The following is a 20,777-nucleotide window of genomic DNA, read 5'->3' on the forward strand; positions in this document are numbered from 1 at the left end:
ATGACATGGAATTAAATTGATCTGAATTTTGATAGAGAGGGCTTAATAATATTGAAGTAATCCAGTTTATCAGTACTATTTCTTCCAAATATGTGCTTTGTATTTGTTGAAAAAATGTTGTAAATAAAATGTTGTAAGTATTTCTAACTTCCAGGTGCTGATGTGAAAAAGGAACCTATATACAGAATATAATTACTGCTGTTTCTAAGTCTTCCAGCCCCACTGGCCCTGGATGGGCTACTATGAAACCATTACTCCTCAAAGTACATCACTAGCAATTCCTACAGTTCTAACCTTCAGAGCTTCCCCACATATCTAAAGTGCTGAGTAATAATGGACAAAGTTATTTTAAGGGAAAATAAAGGAAAAGGGAAACATGACTGACCTCTGCAGGCTTTTAGCTATCACTACTATAGTCATGTACTGCATAATGACATTTCAATCAATGACAGACCACATAAACAATGTTGTCCCATAAGATTACAACGGAGCTACACAATTTCTATAACCTAGTGGCATCACAGCACAATACGTTACTCACATGTTTGTGGTGATGCTGTTGTAGACAAACCTACTACATTGCCAATTATATGTAAGTATAGAAAATACAATTGTGTCCAGTATATAATTCTTGATAATGATAAGCAACTATGTTACTGGTATGTATTTACTATACTTTTTATCATTATTTAGAGTGTACTTTTCTACTAATTAAAAAAAAGAAAGCTAACTGTAAAACAGCCTCAGGCAAGTCCTTCAAGAGGTATTCTCTAAGAAGGCATTGTTACCATAGGACATGACAGCTCCATGCATGTACTGCTCCTGAAGACCTTCCAGTGGGACAAGATGTGCAGGTAGAAGACAGTAATATTGATAATCCTGACCCTGTGTAGGCCTAGACTAATGTTTGTGTTTGTGTCTTTTGTTTTTAATCAAAAAAAGTTTAAAAAGTAAAACAAAAAAAATTTTTTTTAATACAGAAAAGCTTATATAAAATAAAATATCTTTATGCAGCTGTACAATTGTGTTTTAAACTAAGTGTTACCGTAAATAAGAAAGTTGAAAAAATCCAAAGTTTATAAAATAAAAATGTTACAGTAAGCTGCTGTTAATTTGAGGGAAAGAAATTTTAATACATTTAGTGAAACCTAAATGTACAGTGTTTATAAAGTCTACATTAGTGTACAGTAATGCCTGAGGCCTTCACATTCACTCACCACTCACTCACTGACTCCCCTAGAGAAACTGCTGGTCCTGCAAGCTCCACTCATGATCGGTACCTACACAAATACATATATTCTTTTTTATATTTTATACCATTTTTACAGTGCTTTTTCTATGCTTAAGTATGTTTAAATATATCAATACTTACCACTGTGTTACAATTGTCTACAATATTCAGTACAGTAACATGCTATACAGATTTGTAGCCTGGGAGCAATAGGCTGGCTAAACCACATAGCCTACATGTGTAGTAGGCTATACCATCTAGGTTTGCATAAGTACACTCTATATTTGCGTGATGACAAAACTGCTTAACAATGCTTTTCTCCGAACATAGCCCTATCATTAAGCACCGCATGACTGTACTTGGTTTTTCTTTCAATCTCATACCTAGTAAGTTTAAAGGATGAATCTGAAATAAAAGTGGAGTTTTGCCAGTAGATGGTGCTCTTCTACAAGGTCCACCAATATGACAGTCTGTAGCTATACCCAGCTTTGTGGAAAATATCCACAAAGATCTCTACCTATTAAATAGTTGTAATAAAAGATAGAAAGGTTATCTTTGGGATTCTTGTTTTGCCTTGTTTGCTTTTTCTTTTTACAGAAAGATCTTTAAGGGGAAAAATGAATGTATAATATATATAATGAACTTTATAATTTATCAATGTGTAAATGTTTTCATATAGTACACTGATTTTCCTATTTGACCATAGTATCTGCTATTTTAAGAAAATGGCATTTCTCATTTTTTAATCATAAAACTCTTAAATACTGCAGAGTGTAAAAAATTTATAAGTACTGTTTAAAGAATAGTAAACACTTACATGCAGAGTAGGAACATTACTAGTACCTTAGAATGTCTACCCCTACTCCTCCCTGATCTCATCCTCCTTACCACCCCCCTCAGAAATAATATATATATAAAGAATAAAAAACTAAACAAGGTATCATATGCTTTTGAAAACCTGAGTAACAAGCACAAACCTAACAATATCGCCACTATTACATAAAGGGCCTAGAAGATAGTACGAACAGGATCTCCAGATCAGAGTCTAGCTCCTTCTGGCATGTCAGTAATTAAAGTGATGAAAAGTAGTAGAAAACAAAGGTTTCACCATACTTGGAGTATCTGGCAGAGCTAGAATAGACCAGCTACTGAAAGTCTGGCAGCAATAGAGTCAAAATAAGTAGGCTGCTCTATATATTTTCGTTCTAAGCTTACCATGACCTACCTCTAATTCTGATGGAGAGCTCGAAAAAAGACATTTCTATGAAATGAGTATCCTCAGTTAAATCAAGGTAAAGGGCATAAAGTATAAGAGTAGGAACCTCATTAGCACACAGAGGTACTAGACAGAGGCACAGTACAGGTAAGAAATCAGACCTTTCTAGCATTCTGTTCCCTAGTTAAAAGAAGAAACATGCTAGCAGGGACAGTGGCAATAATCCCCATCATGTCTTGGGTCATACTACTAACAGTATGGTACACCCATTACATATGCTGTACATCTGACATACTGGGATCTTCTTCCACCATCCTCCTGTGTTCTGTCTTTGCTTCTCTCCCATGTTATAGCTATTTCCCTTGTCTTCCTGTTTACAAGTTTATTCCCTCATTTTGGCGGAGCACACCCAAATGGTGGAGCACACCCAGTAGCTTTATGAGAAAGAGTACATTAAAAGCTTATTTTTTGGCACCATGAAAATATCTTTATTCTATCTTGAGATTTTATTGGTTAGTTGAGAACAGAGCTCTAGGCTGGAGATTATTTTCATTCAGAATTTTACAGGCACTACTTTATGGTCCTACTTCTAGTGTTGATGTTTCTAAGAAAGTCCAAGTAGTTCTAATCAATGTATGTGACTTTTCTCCCTCTCTAGAAGCATAGAAAACCTTCCCTTTGTTCCCCATGTCTGAAATATCATAGTGATGTACCTTGGTACAGGTCTATTTTCATCTAAGCATATGATGTGTCATTTCTATCTGGCAAACTCATACCTTTCAGTTCTGGAAATCATCTTGAATTATTTCAATGGTGATTTCCCCCCTCTATTTTCTCCGTTATTTCTTTCTAAAACTCCTATTTTTCAGATGCTAGACTTGCCTGATCCTCTAGTGTTCTAGGCCTTATTTTATATTGCTGGCTTTTGCTCTACTTTTTGTCCTTTAACCCTCCCGTTGAGTCTATACTTTGGCCATCATGCTTTGAATTTCTAAGAGCTCTAAATTATTCCTTGAGTGATCCTTTTATATATCATGCTTTTCTCATTTAATGGATTCTGTATCTTCAACTGAGACAAAAAAGTAATTGTTTGCTTCTTTTGAAATTTTCTTCTTCCTTAATAATGTGTTTCCTTAAACTTTTTTTTTCTGTTTCTCTGTGTTGGAATCTATTTTCTATGTTAAAAGTTTTCCTCTTATGTATCATGATCCTTGACTATCTGCTCTTGATTAAGTATGACAGGCTAAAAAGTTGATGAGAAGGGCAAAGGACGATGGTCTTGGTAACTTAGCCTTCACTGTGGGTGATCTGGATGTACCACTTGTTAGGGAATACATTTGCCCTTAGGTGCTCAGATTTTTCAGGAAACAGACTTCGGATCTGCTGCCTAGAGAATAAAATCTAAAAGCCAAGATATTTGCAGAGATAAGGCCTGAGGATCACTGCTTTCAGCATGCACAATATATGCCATCATGTAGCTATGTGGCATACTTTGGTCTAGCAATACTCCTGGGAGAGGGACAGGTGTCTAGTAGCAATGGCATGAGTAGATGGTGGAAAAGAATCCAATGATAGGCCGGGCACGGTGGCTCAAGCCTGTAATCCCAGCACTTTGGGAGGCCGAGACGGGCGGATCACGAGGTCAGGAGATCGAGACCATCCTGGCTAACACGGTGAAATCCCGTCTCTACTAAAAAATACAAAAAAAAAAAAACTAGCCGGGCGAGGTGGTGGGCACCTGTAGTCCCAGCTACTGGGGAGGCTGAGGCAGGAGAATGGCATGAGCCTGGAAGGCGGAGCTTGCAGTGAGCTGAGATCCGGCCACTGCACTCCAGCCTGGGCGACAGAGCCAGACTCCGTCTCAAAAAAAAAAAAAAAAGAATCCAATGGTATTAGTTCTAAAACTTCTAAAGTTTTTAATCTAGTGCTCCTTGTTCTGCCTCTCCTTCAACCCAATTCCGAGGTACCTAATACTGCCACAGATTCTGTGATGTAAACTATGTTCTCACATTTCTGCATTTCCACTTTGGGGTTTGTCTTTCTTAGATCTGCTAAGTCAATTGCCACTGATCCATCTGTTTTATAGCTTCCAAACCTGTGTCATTCTTGTTACATTTCTGTTGTCTCTATCTTTGCAGCTTATTCTTTTTAAAAAACAAACAAAAACTGTTAATCTAGTTTTAGTGGGGTTTCAGAAAGACATAAAATATGTACATTAAATCATCCATCTAAAATCTGCAAATCTTGACTCCATATCATCTTCCATAACATTTGTGTAATTCCTTTTTTCCTTATATTTCAAACTAAAGCACAATTCATGCATGTTGTGTCTTACGTTGCCCTAACTCTTATAAATCATATTCATTGATAGTACTAGGATGTTTCTGGGTGTGCAGATAATTCTTCACCTTTCTCGTACTGATTTTCCACAGATAAAGCAAGTCCATTTTCTCTTTCCACCATGAGTACATTCTATATGACGTTTCAAATTTCCAGTATCATTAAACTGGCGACCACATATATCACATGGAAAAGGACCTAAAAAGGAAAAAAGAGTGTGCATTTAAAGTTTAAAGAGGAGATACTAAGTTAAATTTAATAGGTATGCTGTAAGTTCATGCCTATCCTGTTGGCACATATGTCATAATACACTGCAATTTCTCTTCTAGGTTGTTTATTCCTAGAATAACATTTCCATATCCCTACAACCAAGTATAGGGCTCAGCATCTAACAGACAGAATAAATGTTGAACAAACTAATGAGTTAACAAATTGAAATGGCCAATTCCTTGTCTGAAATCAGACTGGAACAAAGTAGAAATGGCTGCATACTAAAGTTTTTGGGAAAGTGGGTAATAAAAAACTTTGAAAGAACAAACGGAGTACTTAAGAGAGTTTATAGTTTGGAAATATTTCTATTTGGTGGTACAAAATTAAGCCCAGGCCTCTCATAGTAATACTGACATTAGTTGGATTTGGAATTTCACTATGATTTTGCCAAATAAACAACTGGAGACAAAACAGTGTTCTACTGACTGACAAAATCTAAGAAGGACAAAGAATGCATAAAAAAGAAGTTTAGTAAATACAGAAGCTATATATTTGCAAAAAGACGTCTCAGTATATGGAAGGACAAACTGAAGAAAGAATTCTAATGAATTAATCATAATAGCACAATAGAAAGAAAACAGAATTAAGACACTGAAATTCAGAAACATAACTATAAGCAAAATTGCTTGGTAGCCACAGTAGCTCTGGGTAAATTTCCATGCGTTTTACACATTAGTATCTTTAACGTATTCTCATTTAAAATCTCTAACATTTCATTTTTCATGGCTCTAAATATTTTACTAATTTATTAACTCATTCAACAAGTATTTATTGATTCTTAATTCACATCAAGCACTGTGTTAAGTATTATGAAAAATCTCTCCACTTCTTCGGAACCAAAAAAAGGCTCTAAGACATTGTATGGGGATTCTTCAAAGAAAACAACAACTACATTTTTTTGCTACACTGGATATCCAGTTTTGCATGCAGCTAAACCTATTTAAACAACCTCCCGGGCTCAAGCAATCCTTCCACTTCAGCCTCTCCTTATTTATTTATATTTATTTATTTATTTATTTATGTTTATAGATGACATCTCACTAGGTTGCCCACGCTGGTCTTAAACTCCTGGGCTCAAGTGATCCTCCCACCTCTGTCTCCTAAAGTGCTGGGATTACAGACGTGAGTCACCACGCCTGGCCAAGATCTGACTTTTAAAAGCCAAACTACAACTTTTACACATATATATTCATATATATTAAAAATTCTTCTCCTTTAACTGTTCAGATTGCATTACTTACATATCTTTCCCCTTGATTTAACAGAATATATATTCCTAATGTAGACAGAATGAGTATTGCTTTGAATAACCTAAAGCAGTAGTTATCAAAATGTGATATCTAGATCATTTGCACCAGCACTACCTGGGAACTTGTACAAAATGCAAATTGTACAAGTTCCAAATGCAAATACAAATTTGGGGCCATACTCTAGAACTATCTCAATCAGACACTCTGGGAAATTCGTTTTAATAAGGTCTCCAAGTGATATACACCAAATTGCATGATGCACTTATCTAAAGTATACAGTGATTCAAGGGAACAGAAGCATAGAGATGGAATGCAAAAGAAGAAGCTCTCTCTCTCTATATATAAAATATTGCTTTGTGTATTTTATATTTGCATGTATACATACATATGTAAACATATGTACACACACACAAACACAGAAAATACTCATAACAATACTCTATTCGGTTTATTTTCTGAAATAATAGTGACCCAAAATGCAAAGCTACTATGTCACAAGCCATGTTTCTCAAAGGTCTTGGAAAGACTGAAAATTATAATACTAGAAATGACAACATATTCAGAGAAAGAGAATGAAAACTATGCCTGGCTCTACATTTGGCACTTATACAGTAACTCATTTAAACCTCACAATAGTATCTAAGAAGTACGTATTAACTTCATTTTAACAAAAGAGGAAGTTGGAAGTCTGAGAGGCTGTTCCAGATCACATAGTAAGTGGCTAAGTCAGACTCAGAAAACAAGCCTGGCTAGAAAGTCTTCTACTTCCACTTCCACATCATGCCACACTTACTAAACTTTTTCTTCTAGTAAATGTCAACTTAACCCAGTAAATGTCAACTCTTATTAAAAATCATACAAATTACCTAATCAGTTGTAAAATATTCGTGTGTACACAGTACTAAAATGTAATGATTTATTTATTGGTTAGATTACCTATTGCACTATAATTTAATTTGGCAGAAATAGTATCCCCAGGTTCTAACACTGAGCTGATCATACAGTTAGCAGTTGTTCCATAAATATTTACTATTTTGAATGTTGAATGTACTTTCCTTGTGTATTTTCTGCCATAAATATTAGACAGTAGGTTAGCTAAGCCTTTCTGATTAACATTTCTGGAACACCTCTCATTATTGGTATGCTGCAGCATCATAGAAGAATCTCTTAACAAGTCATAAAAATCTTCTAGTTCAACCACTTCTAAAGAACGCCCTCTTCAACAACTCTAACAGCTAGTAAGGTAAGTTCAGCATATGCTTGTATACTTGTATAATTTCACTGATGGGAAAGTAACTATTGTATAAGACAAGTTAGTTTGTAAGTTCCAACACTTAAAAAATTATTATATTTCCTTCTGATGTTTCTACAAGGTGGGACAAAAAGATTACCTAAAAATTTTCATATCAAAAAGAAAGAAGTGCACCAATTCTCCAATACAAACTACTTTTTTTGGAACTAAACTAAAGAAATTTCTCCCATGAAACAGAATCAAGAACATGTCAACTACAGTTTGGTAACTATAAAAACTGTTTCTACATGATGGCTTCTTAGAAATGCTGAAACTGAATACTGTGAAAGGAAACAACTTAGTAAAGGCAATTTGGGGAGATTAAGCTTCAGGTAAATAATCTTCCAGCGGCCGGGCGCGGTGGCTCAAGCCTGTAATCCCAGCACTTTGGGAGGCCGAGACGGGCGGATCACGAGGTCAGGAGATCGAGACCATCCTGGCTAACACGGTGAAACCCCGTCTCTACTAAAAATACAAAAACTAGCCGGGCGAGGTGGCGGGCGCCTGTAGTCCCAGCTACTCGGGAGGCTGAGGCAGGAGAATGGCGTAAACCCAGGAGGCGGAGCTTGCAGTGAGCTGAGATCTGGCCACTGCACTCCAGTCCGGGCGACAGAGCGAGACTCCGCCTCAAAAAAAAAACATAATAATAATCTTCCAGCATATACGAGTCTTATATACTAAACTCACAAAGATTAAGACTCCCTTGTTGCACAATAGTGCCTTGAAAGTATTTGAAGACAGCTGCTCTATCTTCCTTTCCCGGATAAAATATTTCAAGGACCATGTTTTTCACATGATATGATTTCAAGACTCTACATCACCAAAATTACCCATCTCTAAAATATATATTTGTCAATATCCATCTTAAATGTGGTATACAGAAATGAATGCAATTTTCCAGATCTATTCAAAATCAGACTATTATTTCCCTAATTCTGAAAAATAGACTTTTATTAATATAGTTTAAAACTACATTGGTGGCCGGGCGCGGTGGCTCAAGCCTGTAATCCCAGCACTTTGGGAGGCCGAGACGGGCGGATCACGAGGTCAGGAGATCGAGACCATCCTGGCTAATACGGTGAAACCCCGTCTCTACTAAAAAAATACAAAAACTAGCCGGGCGACGAGGCAGGCGCCTGTAGTCCCAGCTACTCGGGAGGCTGAGACAGGAGAATGGCGTGAACCCGGGAGGTGGAGCTTGCAGTGAGCTGAGATCCGGCCACTGCACTCCAGCCTGGGCGACAGAGTGAGACTCCGTCTCAAAAAAAAAAAAAAAAAAAAACTACATTGGTTTTGTAAATCATATCACATTATTGGTTCACACTGTGTCCAAAAAGCCTCTGCCTTTATGATCGTCTGTAAAGTAAGTACTTTGGATGATAAACTATTTTATAGTTCTTAAAGACTTAATGACTAAAAGATCACTCCCTTAAGTTTACAACTTTCATTTATTTATTTATTTTTTATTTATTTATTTAATTTATATTTTTGAGACAGAATTTCGCTCTTGTTGCCCAGGCTGGAGTGCAATAGTGTGATCTCGGCTCACCGCAACCTCTGCCTCCTGTGTTCAAGAGATTCTCCTGCCTCAGCCTCCTAAGTAGCTGGTATTACAGGCATCTGCCACCATGACCAGCTAATTTTGTATTTTTAGTAGAGTCAAGGTTTCTCCATGTTGGTCAGGCTAGTTTCGAACTCCCGACCTCAGGTGATCTGCCAGCTTCAGCCTCCCAAAGTGCTGGCATTACAGGCATGAGTCACTGCATGCAACCTAGCTTTGTATTTATTCTTAATTAACTTTAATGTCATTTGTTTTGACCTATTGTATAACATACAGATTTTTAAAATATGTTTATTTTCTAGTATATTAAATATCCTTGCCAGCTTTATGACATCTATACATTTCATAAGCAATGAAATGTATATTTTTATTTAAGTTGTTAACAAAAGTAATGAATTGAACACGGAGAGGGCCTCTACCTGTAATGACAAAATTCATTAGTGGGATTAACAGTCATAAATTTACCAAAGTATACTGCTATCTAGACCACAACTCTCCACCTTGGCCGTAAGCATTAGGGAGGTATTTCATTAAATACTATAGTGAATTCCAAATATATTAAGTTTATTCTACTCCTTGAAAAATTATCTTTTTCCAAAATAAGAATGTCTCATCCTAAGCACTCACAAACCTATGCAACGTCAACTATGAATAAATGCACAGCTTATGCCCACTGGCACATTTGTCACCAAAAAAAGGAACAACAAAAAAAAGACCCAACACACAAAAAAACACATTTACACATCTCTAAGAACTGTGACATATACAGTACTCCTTCCAATTTATATGACTCTCTTTGCCTAAGTCAATACTCAAGGTTCACCAATGGTAATTCAACAATCCCCCAAAATGAAACATTTAGGAATAAATCTAACAACATAAGTACAAGATCTATATGAGAAAACTACAAAACTCAGATGAAAGAAATCAAAGAAAAACTAAACACATGAAACGATATCCCATGTTCATGGAAAGACTCAACTTATACATTCAATGCAATCCCAATCAAAATCCCAGAAAGTCATCTTGTAGATATCAACAAACTGATTCTAAAGTTAATATGGAAAGGCAAAAGATCCAGAAGAGCCAACACAACATTGAAGGAGAAGAGTAAGGTTGGAGGGCTGACACTACTTGGCTTTAAAACTTACTATAAAGTTACAGTAATCAAGACAGTATATTATTGGCAAAAATAAAAAATAAAAAAATAGATCAATAGAACAGAACACAGAGCCCAGAAACAGACCTACATAAATATGGTCAACTAATCTTTCACAAAGAAGCAAAACCAATACAATACAGCAAAGACAGTCTTTTTAAGAAATGGTCCTAGTGCAAATGGATATCCAGACCAAAAAAAAAAAAAAAAAGAATCTAGACATAAACTTTACATCCTTTGCAAAAGTAAACTCAAAATGGATCACAAAAATGTAGATGACCTTAGGTTTTGCAATAACTTTGCACAATCCATGAAAGAAACAATAGATAAATTGGACTTAATTAAAATTAAAATTTTCCTCTGTCACAGAAATTGTCAAGATGATGAAAATTCACAGATTGAAAGGAAATACTTGAAAAGAAATATCTGGTAAGTGTTATCCAAAACATACAAAGAACTCTCAAAACTCAACAATAAGTAAACAACTTGATGAAAAAATGGGCCAGCTGGGCGTGGTGGCTCACGCCTGTAATCCCAGCACTTTGGGAGGCCGAGGCAGGTGGATCACCTGAGGTCAGGAGTTTGAGACCAGTCTGGGTAACCTGGTGAAACCCCGTCTCTATTAAAAATACAAAAAACTTAGCTGGGCGTGGTGGCTGGCACCTGTAATCCCAGCTACTCTGGAGGCTGAGGCAGGAGAATCACTTGAACCCAGGAGGTGGAGGTTGCAGTGAGCCAGGATTGCACCATTACACTCCAGCCTGGGCGACAGAGCAAGATTCTGTCTCAAAAAAAAAAAAAAAAAAATTGGGCCAAAGAACTAACAGACACCACACCAAAGAAGATATATAGATGTAAATAAACATATGAAACGATGCTCCACATTATATGCCATCAGGAAAATGCAAATTAATGCAATGAGATACCATTACAAACCTATTACAATGGCCAAAATTTGGAACACAGAAAGCACCAAATGCTGGCAAGAACATGAAGTGACAGACATTCTCATGGGAATGCAAAATGATACAGCTACTCACGAGGTCAGGAGATCGAGACCATCCTGGCTAACATGGTGAAACCCCGTCTCTACTAAAAATACAAAAAACTAGCCGGGCGAGGTGGGGGCGCCTGTAGTCCCAGCTACTCGGGAGGCTGAGGCAGGAGAATGGCGTGAACCCGGGAGGCGGAGCTTGCAGTGAGCCGAGATTGCGCCACTGCACTCCAGTCTGGGCGACAGAGCGAGACTCTGCCTCAAAAAAAAAAAAAAAAAAAAAAAAAAAAAAAAAAAAATGATACAGCTACTTTGGAAGACAATTTGACAGTTTCTTATAAACTAATTATATTTTTACCATCTGATCCAGCCCTTGTTCTCCTAGGTATTTAACCAAAGCAATTGAAAACCTAAGTCTTCAAAAAAGCCTACATATAGATGTTTACAGCAATTTTATTTATAACTGCCAAAACTTGGAAGCAACCAAGATATCTTTCAGTGGGTGAACGGATAAACTGTGGTATATCCAGACAATGGAATCAAGTCCTCCCTAGGTATCCGTGAGGGACTGGTTTCAGGATGGCCCGGGATACCAAAATCCATGGATGCTCCATTCCGTTATATAAGGTGGTGTAGTATTTACATGCAAACTATGCACATCCTACCATACACTTTAAATCATCTCTTGATTACTTAATACTAATACGATGGAAGTGTGATGTAAATCACTGTTATACTATATTTTAAAGTGTGTATTTTTTTATTGTTGTATTGTTATGTTTTGTTATTTCTTTTTTAATAACTCTGATCCACAGTTGGTTGAATCCACAGACATGGAATTCATAGATATGGAGTGCCAATTGTATCATTTAGCACTATACTAAATGGAAGAAGCCAACCAGAAAACTCAACACAGTGTATGATTCCAACCATATGATATTCTGGAAAAGGTAAAACTATGGAGACAGTAAAAAGATCATCAAGTAGTAGATGAGGTATCTAAAAAGAATGAACTATCCAATAAAGTACAAAGGTCAGTGGTTGCCAGGGGTTGGTGTGGGAGACAAATGGAGAAGCACAGGGAAATTTCGGGGCAGTGAAACTATTCTGTATGATACTATATTGATATATGTCATTATAGATTTGTTTAAAACAACAGAATATACAACACTGAGAGTGAACCCTAGTCCATACTAGAGTTTTTGGGTGATTATGATGTGTCAATGTAGGTTCTTCGATTGTAACAAATGTACCACTCTGGTGAAGAACTGCTGATAATGGGGGAGGCTGTGCATATATGGAGGCAGAGGGTATATGGGAACTATCTATTCCTTCCTCTCAATTTTGCTGTGAACCTAAAACCGCTCTTAAAAAGTCTTTTAGAAGAAAAAGAGTAATTCAGCTGTAGAAGCCTCCTCCAACATGATGTGATAATTAAAATTGTCATGGCTGCCTTAAGAAAAAGTAACTTGCTTACCCAGATGGAACTTTTCTTGATGCTTTAACCGAGCAAACCGTGATTTAAAATGTTCTTCACAATAGGTACACTTAAAAGGTTTATCTTGAGAATGTAGAATCATATGTTCCTCCAAGTGCGGTCTTCGAGTAAAAGATTTCTTACAAATCTAAATTAAAATGCAAATAAAATGTTAAGAGAACCTGAATTAAAAATTGTAATACTAAGCTTGTAATGAGAAAAAAAAAAAAAAAAAAAACAGGTAAATTCAATAAACAGACTTTTCTCCCAACAGTAAACTTACAAAAAGTAAAACTAAATTCTAATTGTGCAGAAAAAAATGCTCTAGAGGAAGTAAGGAATGATTTTAAATTAGTACTAAAGGTAGCTGAATTTCAACTCTTTACATTTCTGGTAGGGATATAGAATAATCATACTATCTTAATTCTAGTCAGAACTTCTAAATCCATGAAATATATTATTTTTTAGTCATTTATATGTCAGGAATAAAAGGTTCTTTTTTTTCAGTGTTGCCGTATATTTGAATAAAAATCTGAATAAGAAGCCACAGAAAAAGTATTTTAAAGTGTATCTCTTGAAGTGGTCAGTCTTTAAAAATTTGACATTCATCAGGTTTTTTAAAAGAGAGGTAGGCTGCTATAGTAAGAGCACCAACAATAATGACATAGCACATACTATATACACCAAGCACAATGCTAAGTAATTCATGGATTATTTCTCTTAATTCTCACAATAATCCTGTAAGATAGATGCAATTGGCATTATTATTAATGTTTTATAGCCAAGAATGATGAAACTTAGTAAGGGGAAGACAGTATTTTATGCAGACTCAAATATTGTAATTAATAATTAACTTCAATTTCTAGAAGCTGAAATCAGAGAAATTGTGAGAATTTTGCTGTATATATAAATTGAATCTGGGATTAAAGAAGGCAAAAGTAACAGCTAGCGTTGCCTTTAAAAAAGATTCACCTAGGCTGGGCACAGCAGTTCACACGTGTAATCCCGGGAAGCACTTTGGGAGGCCGAGACGGGTGGATCACTTGGGGTCAGGAGTTCAAGATCAGCCTGGCCAACCTGGTGAAACCTCATCACTAAAAATATAAAAATTAGCTGGGCGTGGTGGTGTGCACCTGCAGTCCTAGCTACTGGGGAGGCTGAGGCACAAGAATCACTTGAACCCAGGAGGAGGAGGCTGCAGTGAGTCAAGATCACGCCACTGCACTCCAGCCTGGGTGACAAAGCAAGACTCCAACTCAAAAAAGAAAAAAAAAAGAAAAGATTAATGTAAATACTGAAAAAATACTTAGAGGTACTGTAGAATAAAGATGTCCGTACTCCTCCTATTGAAAAATGGAATCGGCCGGGCGCGGTGGCTCAAGCCTGTAATCCCAGCACTTTGGGAGGCCGAGACGGGCGGATCACGAGGTCAGGAGATCGAGACCATCCTGGCTAACACGGTGAAACCTCGTCTCTACTAAAAGAATACAAAAAATTAGCCAGGCGAGGTAGCGGGCGCCTGTAGTCCCAGCTACTCGGGAGGCTGAGGCAGGAGAATGGCGTAAACCCGGGAGGCGGAGCTTGCAGTGAGCTGAGATCCGGCCACTGCACTCCAGCCTGGGCGGCAGAGCGAGACTCTGTCTCAAAAAAAAAATGGAATCTAATTCCCTTCTCTTTAAATATACCCAGGTTAGAGTGATTTGTTTGGCCTACAAAATGTGGTAGAAGTGATTTTCAGAGACTTCTGAGGCTATTCCATAAAGTCTAATAGTTTTTATCTAGGTTTCTTGGAACACTTACTCACTCTTGGAACTTAGCTGCTATGATAGAAAGAAGCTCAAGAAGCCGCAAGGAAAGACCAAAGCAGAGAAGAACTAAGGTTCCTGGTAAACAGTCCTTGCTGAGATTCTAGCCAGGAACAAACACCAAGTTACCTGTCACATGGGTGGGCCACTTTGTTTTGTTTGACAGTCTGGCTCTGTCACCCAGGCTGGAGTACAGTGGTGTGATCTCAGCTCACTACAACCTCCACCTCCCGAGTTCAAGTGATTCTCTTGCCTCAGTCTCTCAAGCAACTGGGATTACAGGCATGTGCCACCATGTCTAGCTAATGTTTATTTTTTAAATTTTTTTTATCTTTTTAAGTAGAGATGGGGTTTTGCCATGTTGGCCAGATTGGTCTCAAACTCCTGACCTTAGGTGATCTACTAGCCTGGGCCTCCCAAAGTGCTGGGATTACAGGTGTTAGCCACCATATCCGGCCTTGAGTGAGCCGCTTTGGAAGTGTCCCCAGACCAGACCATGCACTAGCTGAAAACTGTTGAGTGACTTCAGTTGACAACAAGTGGAACAGAAGAATTAACCTAGCAAATCCCTGCCCCAAATGTGGATTCCTAACACACAAAAGGGTGAGACATATCAAAATACTTATTTAAGGCCACTGAGTTTTGAGATAGTTTATTATGTTAACAACACATACCCAGAAATGGGGGAGAAAGTCTAACATTTTATATTCTGTGCAACAGTAATGTCACAGTTTACATACATAACCATAAATACATGGTATGGTGATTACAATGAAAATAAAAACTAGGATTTCCACTTCCTAGTTCCATCATCTAAAAACTAACCTATACCAGGCTTAATTTACAAAATATATTAGAATAATTTTATATAAAAGGAAAATTCTAAAAGTGAGATAAGCTAAGTCACATTACTTTAAAACCTAATTACTTTACTTCCCCAAAAGACATTTCATTTACTTTGGTTTTCTAATTTGTTTTAATTAAAAACTCTTACATCACATTTCCAACTTTCACTCTTAGTCTTCTTAATGGAAATAAATTCTTGTGCATTTTCTGGATGAAATCTATCAGAGGAAAAGAAAAGGGTTATTAGGAAAAGGTTATATTAGTTAAAGCAATATTCCATGTGAATATGTTGACAGTAATTACCAGGATCAAGTACTGATTCCTTTCATAATGAGACAAGTAAGCACAGGTGAGCTCTTTAAGAAGGTATCATTATCATCTTAATAAATGTATATGTATACCTATGTTTATGCAGAAATAATGAAATAAAAGTATAATCATCTTTTAAATACATTCAGGAACCTAGTTCTTTATACATAAACTGCAATGTAATATGTCTGATTTTCTTTTAGTCCAGATTTCAGTAAATTTAATTTTTAGAGTTAAATATATAATATTCTATTAAATATTCTTTATCTCACAAACTGTTACACATTAAACACAATGTTGAGTATAAGAATAAATTTCTTGGCCAGGCGTGGTGGCTCACAGTCTGTAATCCCAGCACTTTGGGAGGTCAAAGCAGGCAGATCACTTGAGTCTAGGAGTTTGAGACCAGCCTGAGCAATAAAGTGAAACCCAGGCTCTACAAAAAATATAAAAATTAGCTGGGCATGGTGCGTGCATGTAGTTCCAGCTACTCAGGAGGCTGAAATGGGAGGACTGATTGAACCCAGGAGGTAGAGGTTGCAATGAGCTGAGATTGTACCACTGCATTCCAGCCTGGGCGACAAGTGAAACTCTACCTCAAAAAAAAAAAAAAAAAAAAAAAGAGAAAGAAATTTATGAGTATAAAAACTACATATTTCTGAAGACATACTTGCCAAAACCTAAAAAAGAAAGCAGGATAATCAAAATGCTGTATCTCAATGAATGTCCAATGAAAGAATTGGAGAAAAGCACTTTATAGATGTTTTTAGCTTTCTACACATTTAAATTAAAAGGCACAATAAAGTATATTATGGAAGCAAGATAATACTTGCCTCTTAACATGCTTGGCTAAAGTCTTCTTGCTTGCATGAAGTTTATTACAATAAGGGCACTTGTGCTCCTTCTTATGAAATTCTGTTTCATTACTGTGCTTCTTTCTGTGAACAGTTAGGTTAGACTTTGTCGAATAGCGTTGGTGACAAATATCACACTCAAAGGGCTTCTCACCTGTGTGAACACGGGTGTGGCTCTCATATTTTCCTATAAAAAAAGAAAAATTAAAATTAAATTTAGTACATTTGCTATACTGTGATTGGAATTTGACAGTGGAATAAAATCTCATGGTTTAGCAAACTTAATATACACACCTAAATCCACACACAAAACTAGAAAAAAGTTTACCTAAATCTCTACCTCTGATAAACCTAATGACTTACTATTTTGAGCTTACTGTTCAAAGTATACTTTTCCTCAAAAACTTAAGTCATTAAAAAAAGTTATTCATGATCACACATTTTAAAAATTAAGAGGTTTGATACATTTTCTGAAAACTGTTGGCAAATTCTCTGAACCTTAAATTTTTAAATGTATTTTAAAATTTAAAATTAACTTTTAGCAAAAGATCAATTCATCATTTAAGATTTATATGTTCATATTTTTGGTATCTCTGTGGGTCCACACACCTGGATATGGATACTGGCTCTCTAAATAGAGGGTTATGTGACTTTGAACAAGTAACCTCTATATGCCTCAGATCTTCCTCATCTGAAAAACTGAGATAATAACAGAATTTACCTAATAGAACTGCTGTAATAATAAACAAATTCATACACATAACGCACTTACAACAGTGTCAAACACATAAGTTATCAATTACTGTTATCTATTATTATTACTGGGTAATCTGTGTACTGTGAATGTGCACATCTGGTAATTTGAATTAGAAATTTCGAAATACATTTCCAAGCAAAAGGCAATAAACATAGGAAAAAAAAATCAACATGAAAGGTAATTCTTAATTAAAAACTTAGCTTTGCTCTTTCCTGAAAAATAAATGTATAAATAAATTTTTCTTCAGGCGAAAACCAATGTGAAAGTATAGCATTTCGGTCATATACTTTAAAAAGGATACATCCTATGTATAACATGAAAATTATGAAAAATCCAAAATATTCCAAGGCCACTGAGGAAAAGGTATAATCATAATTATGTGCCTACCTAATAAAATAAAATTCACTAATTTAGTAAATATATCTATATACAACTGATTTTATTAAGCAAGTAATATTATATTATCTAAAAATTAATTATATTGCACTTATCACAATAAAAAAAACTGAGGAAAGGAAATCAAGGTATTTTCCTTAAGGTAAGCGGAAGGGTGTTACTCACAAGCAAAGAAAACAGAAGTATAATGAAAAATTAGGTATTTAGATGTAGAACACAGTAATGGTATATGCATACCTGATATGCATATAGTCAGAAAACTCAGTCAATATTTAGGCATCTCCTAAATTAGCTACATGATTTAAATCAAGCTAATAATTTAACCTCTCTTTACTTGAGTTAGTAACACTTCGTGGGGTTGTGAGAAGTAAATACGTTAACAAATACACACAACAACACTTAAAACATCCTGGCAGAGCCAGGTATGGTGGCTTATGCCGGTAATCTCAGCACTTGGGGAGGCCAACGTGGGCGAACACTTGAGGTCATGAATTTGAGACCAGCCTGGCCAGCCTGGCAAAACCCCAAGCCTACAAAAAAAAAAAAAAAAAAAATTCCCAGCACACAGTAAGCACTAATAAATATTAACTGTTATCATTATTATCATACGGGTTACTAGTCATAATATGGACATGTAAGTATACCTCAAATATAAATATGGATGCATCCGATTTATGAATATCTGTTATAACAAATCAAACAGGGGTTTCAGCTCTGATAACGTTGGATACACTTGGCTCTTTCCCCTTGCCACTGCTAAAATTGCTTAGTATCTCTGTTCCCTCTCTGCTACTGCTAGAGTATACCCAACCATTTACACATGCATATACACTTCCTACCACCACCACCTCCCCTGCTGTGTTCAAGGAATAAGATCAAATACTGAGAAAAGACAGAGGTCACTTTATGGATTTTTTTTTTTTTAAATATTCCCTTATTGTGAAGGTTTTCACATTTCAGTTTTAACTCACCTTTTGAATTATGTAAATAATCATACTGATATTTAAAAAACTGTAAACAAATCAAAAGATTTTTTAATAACTAAACTTGTGATTTTTGGAACAGGTCCATTTTTAACTGGGTATTGACTGTGCATGTTTAGCACAGATTCTCAAAATTCAGAAACAACTTATCAACCTCCTAATGTTTAAATCTTCTCATTTTTATTTCTTTTTTTTTTTTTTTTGAGACAGAGTTTTGCTCTTGTTGTCCAGGCTGGAGTACACTGACATGATCTCAGCTCACTGCAACCTCCACCTCCTGGCTTCAAGCGATTCTCCTGTCTCAGCCTCCTGAGCAGCAGGGATTAGAGGCACATGCCTTCACACCCAGCTAATTTTTTGTATGTTTAGTAGAGATGGGGGGTTCATCATATTGGTCAGGCTGGTCTCGAACTCCTGACCTCAGGTGATCCGCCCACCTCGGCCTCCCAAAGTGCTGGGATTACAGGCATGAGCCACTGCGCCCGGCCCTCATTTTTATGTCTTACAAAAGTAGCAGCATAATAAAAATCTTAAAGTATGAAAAATTTTTCAACAAATCATTTACTTGAAAATGAAAATGCCTTTGCTTAAAAGATGTTTAATTAACAATTAGCAGCATTTTCCCTCTATTTAAAATTGAGAATTTCTTCTACGCATGCAAATAAAAATTAAGATACTTATAGCTAAATACAAAGTCACTGAAATGGCAGTTGAATTAAAAATTTAAATCACTTTGACTATTAAATTTCCATTTCCCTACAGACCAGGAGAGATAAAGATTTAAGCAAGGAAAAAAAAAAAAGAAGAAAGTTTGTGAATTTAAACTGAAATAGCCAAAATTAGATAAACCTCATGATTTTTTTAAAAAATCATTTTAAATAAATTGAGCAAAGTCAAGCAGACCAATGATAATACAGAAATTTGAATAAGTAAAATAATATTTTAATTATTAATTCAAATTTATGCACATAGGCTTTGCATGGCCTGTTATCGCCATGGATTTGAATTTCTGAACAAGAACAGGTGAGAGAACTTTTGATGGAATGCTGGACCCAGAAGAGCTAGGTAGATCTCTAGAGACTAGTGGGAAAATATATGTTAATCTTCGATTTTCATGTTTAAATCATTTGGTAGGTTTTTTTTTTTTTTTTTTTTTTTTGCCACGGGGAGGGCACTCCTTAGCACAAACAGTAAACATCTACAACTGTTTCTCTACGTTTACGGAGTGGGGCATTCAATAACAATGTATAAATCAAAATGTTCACTTCAAACTTATCAAAGTTTCAATTTAAAAAACAGTATTCCTTCATAGAATATTAAACTACACCCAAGCATTCCTGATCGTGAACAGAAAATACATAACATTTTATAAGATAAGAAATTTTATCCACAGCATTTTTCTGAACTGAATCCCAATATGAATCATGTCTCAAATCAGAAGTCATAAATTAAAGATATTTTCACATGAGCAAATTTGACCTTATACAGAATTTATTCCCACATGGGTCATATAAAATTACCAATGTTAGATTTTGTATGCAGTTTTTACAAAGAGAAATATCACCAGATGAGTTTATTATATATCTGATATTGCTACATCTTAAAATGTACCTTGAAATAGTCATATGAGTTACTCTAAATAATATGTAATTAAAATACTTAGCCTTAGAGAGTTGTGCCATTGTTATAACCCTTTTCTATGAAGAACTAAGTGGAATATCTGCAGGATGCACCAGTCACATGTTTTTTTTAAAGGTATAAAACATGTTCTACCTCTAGAAGAGACTGTGAATTTAATCTAAGGAAAGATTTTAGTTCTCTGTGGAAACAATAAAAAAGGTGAATTATTCAAATTTTCTCTCTCACCCCATCTGTCATCTCCCTGTTTTTGCCTGTTTATCCACTACATTTTTGATGTAAGGGGAAAGGTCAAAGGACTCTTATTTGCATCATAATTTGCTGAGAAGACAGCCGGTAACCTATGGAAAAATATAACTGGAAAAAAGGATAAAAGATGCAAAGTAATGGAATCAAATTA

The 20,777-nt window shown here is 35.9% G+C and overlaps 1 protein-coding gene across 1 annotated transcript in view; it reads right to left on the reverse strand.

The window, feature by feature from the left end:
* ZBTB41 (zinc finger and BTB domain containing 41) overlaps positions 1 to 20,777 on the reverse strand; it is a 55,469-nt gene that overhangs the window by 29,327 nt on the left and 5,365 nt on the right. Inside the window, exons 3-6 of the mRNA XM_033196222.1 lie at positions 16,583 to 16,790; positions 15,589 to 15,658; positions 12,790 to 12,937; positions 4,856 to 4,985 (exon numbers count right to left, since the gene is read on the reverse strand). Coding sequence (XP_033052113.1) covers positions 4,856 to 4,985; positions 12,790 to 12,937; positions 15,589 to 15,658; positions 16,583 to 16,790 — 556 coding nt within the window. The remainder of the gene's footprint in view (positions 1 to 4,855; positions 4,986 to 12,789; positions 12,938 to 15,588; positions 15,659 to 16,582; positions 16,791 to 20,777) is intronic.

The sequence above is a fragment of the Trachypithecus francoisi genome, unplaced genomic scaffold, assembly GCF_009764315.1.
Source record: "Trachypithecus francoisi isolate TF-2019V2 unplaced genomic scaffold, Tfra_2.0 Lachesis_group5, whole genome shotgun sequence".
NCBI lineage: Eukaryota > Metazoa > Chordata > Mammalia > Primates > Cercopithecidae > Trachypithecus > Trachypithecus francoisi.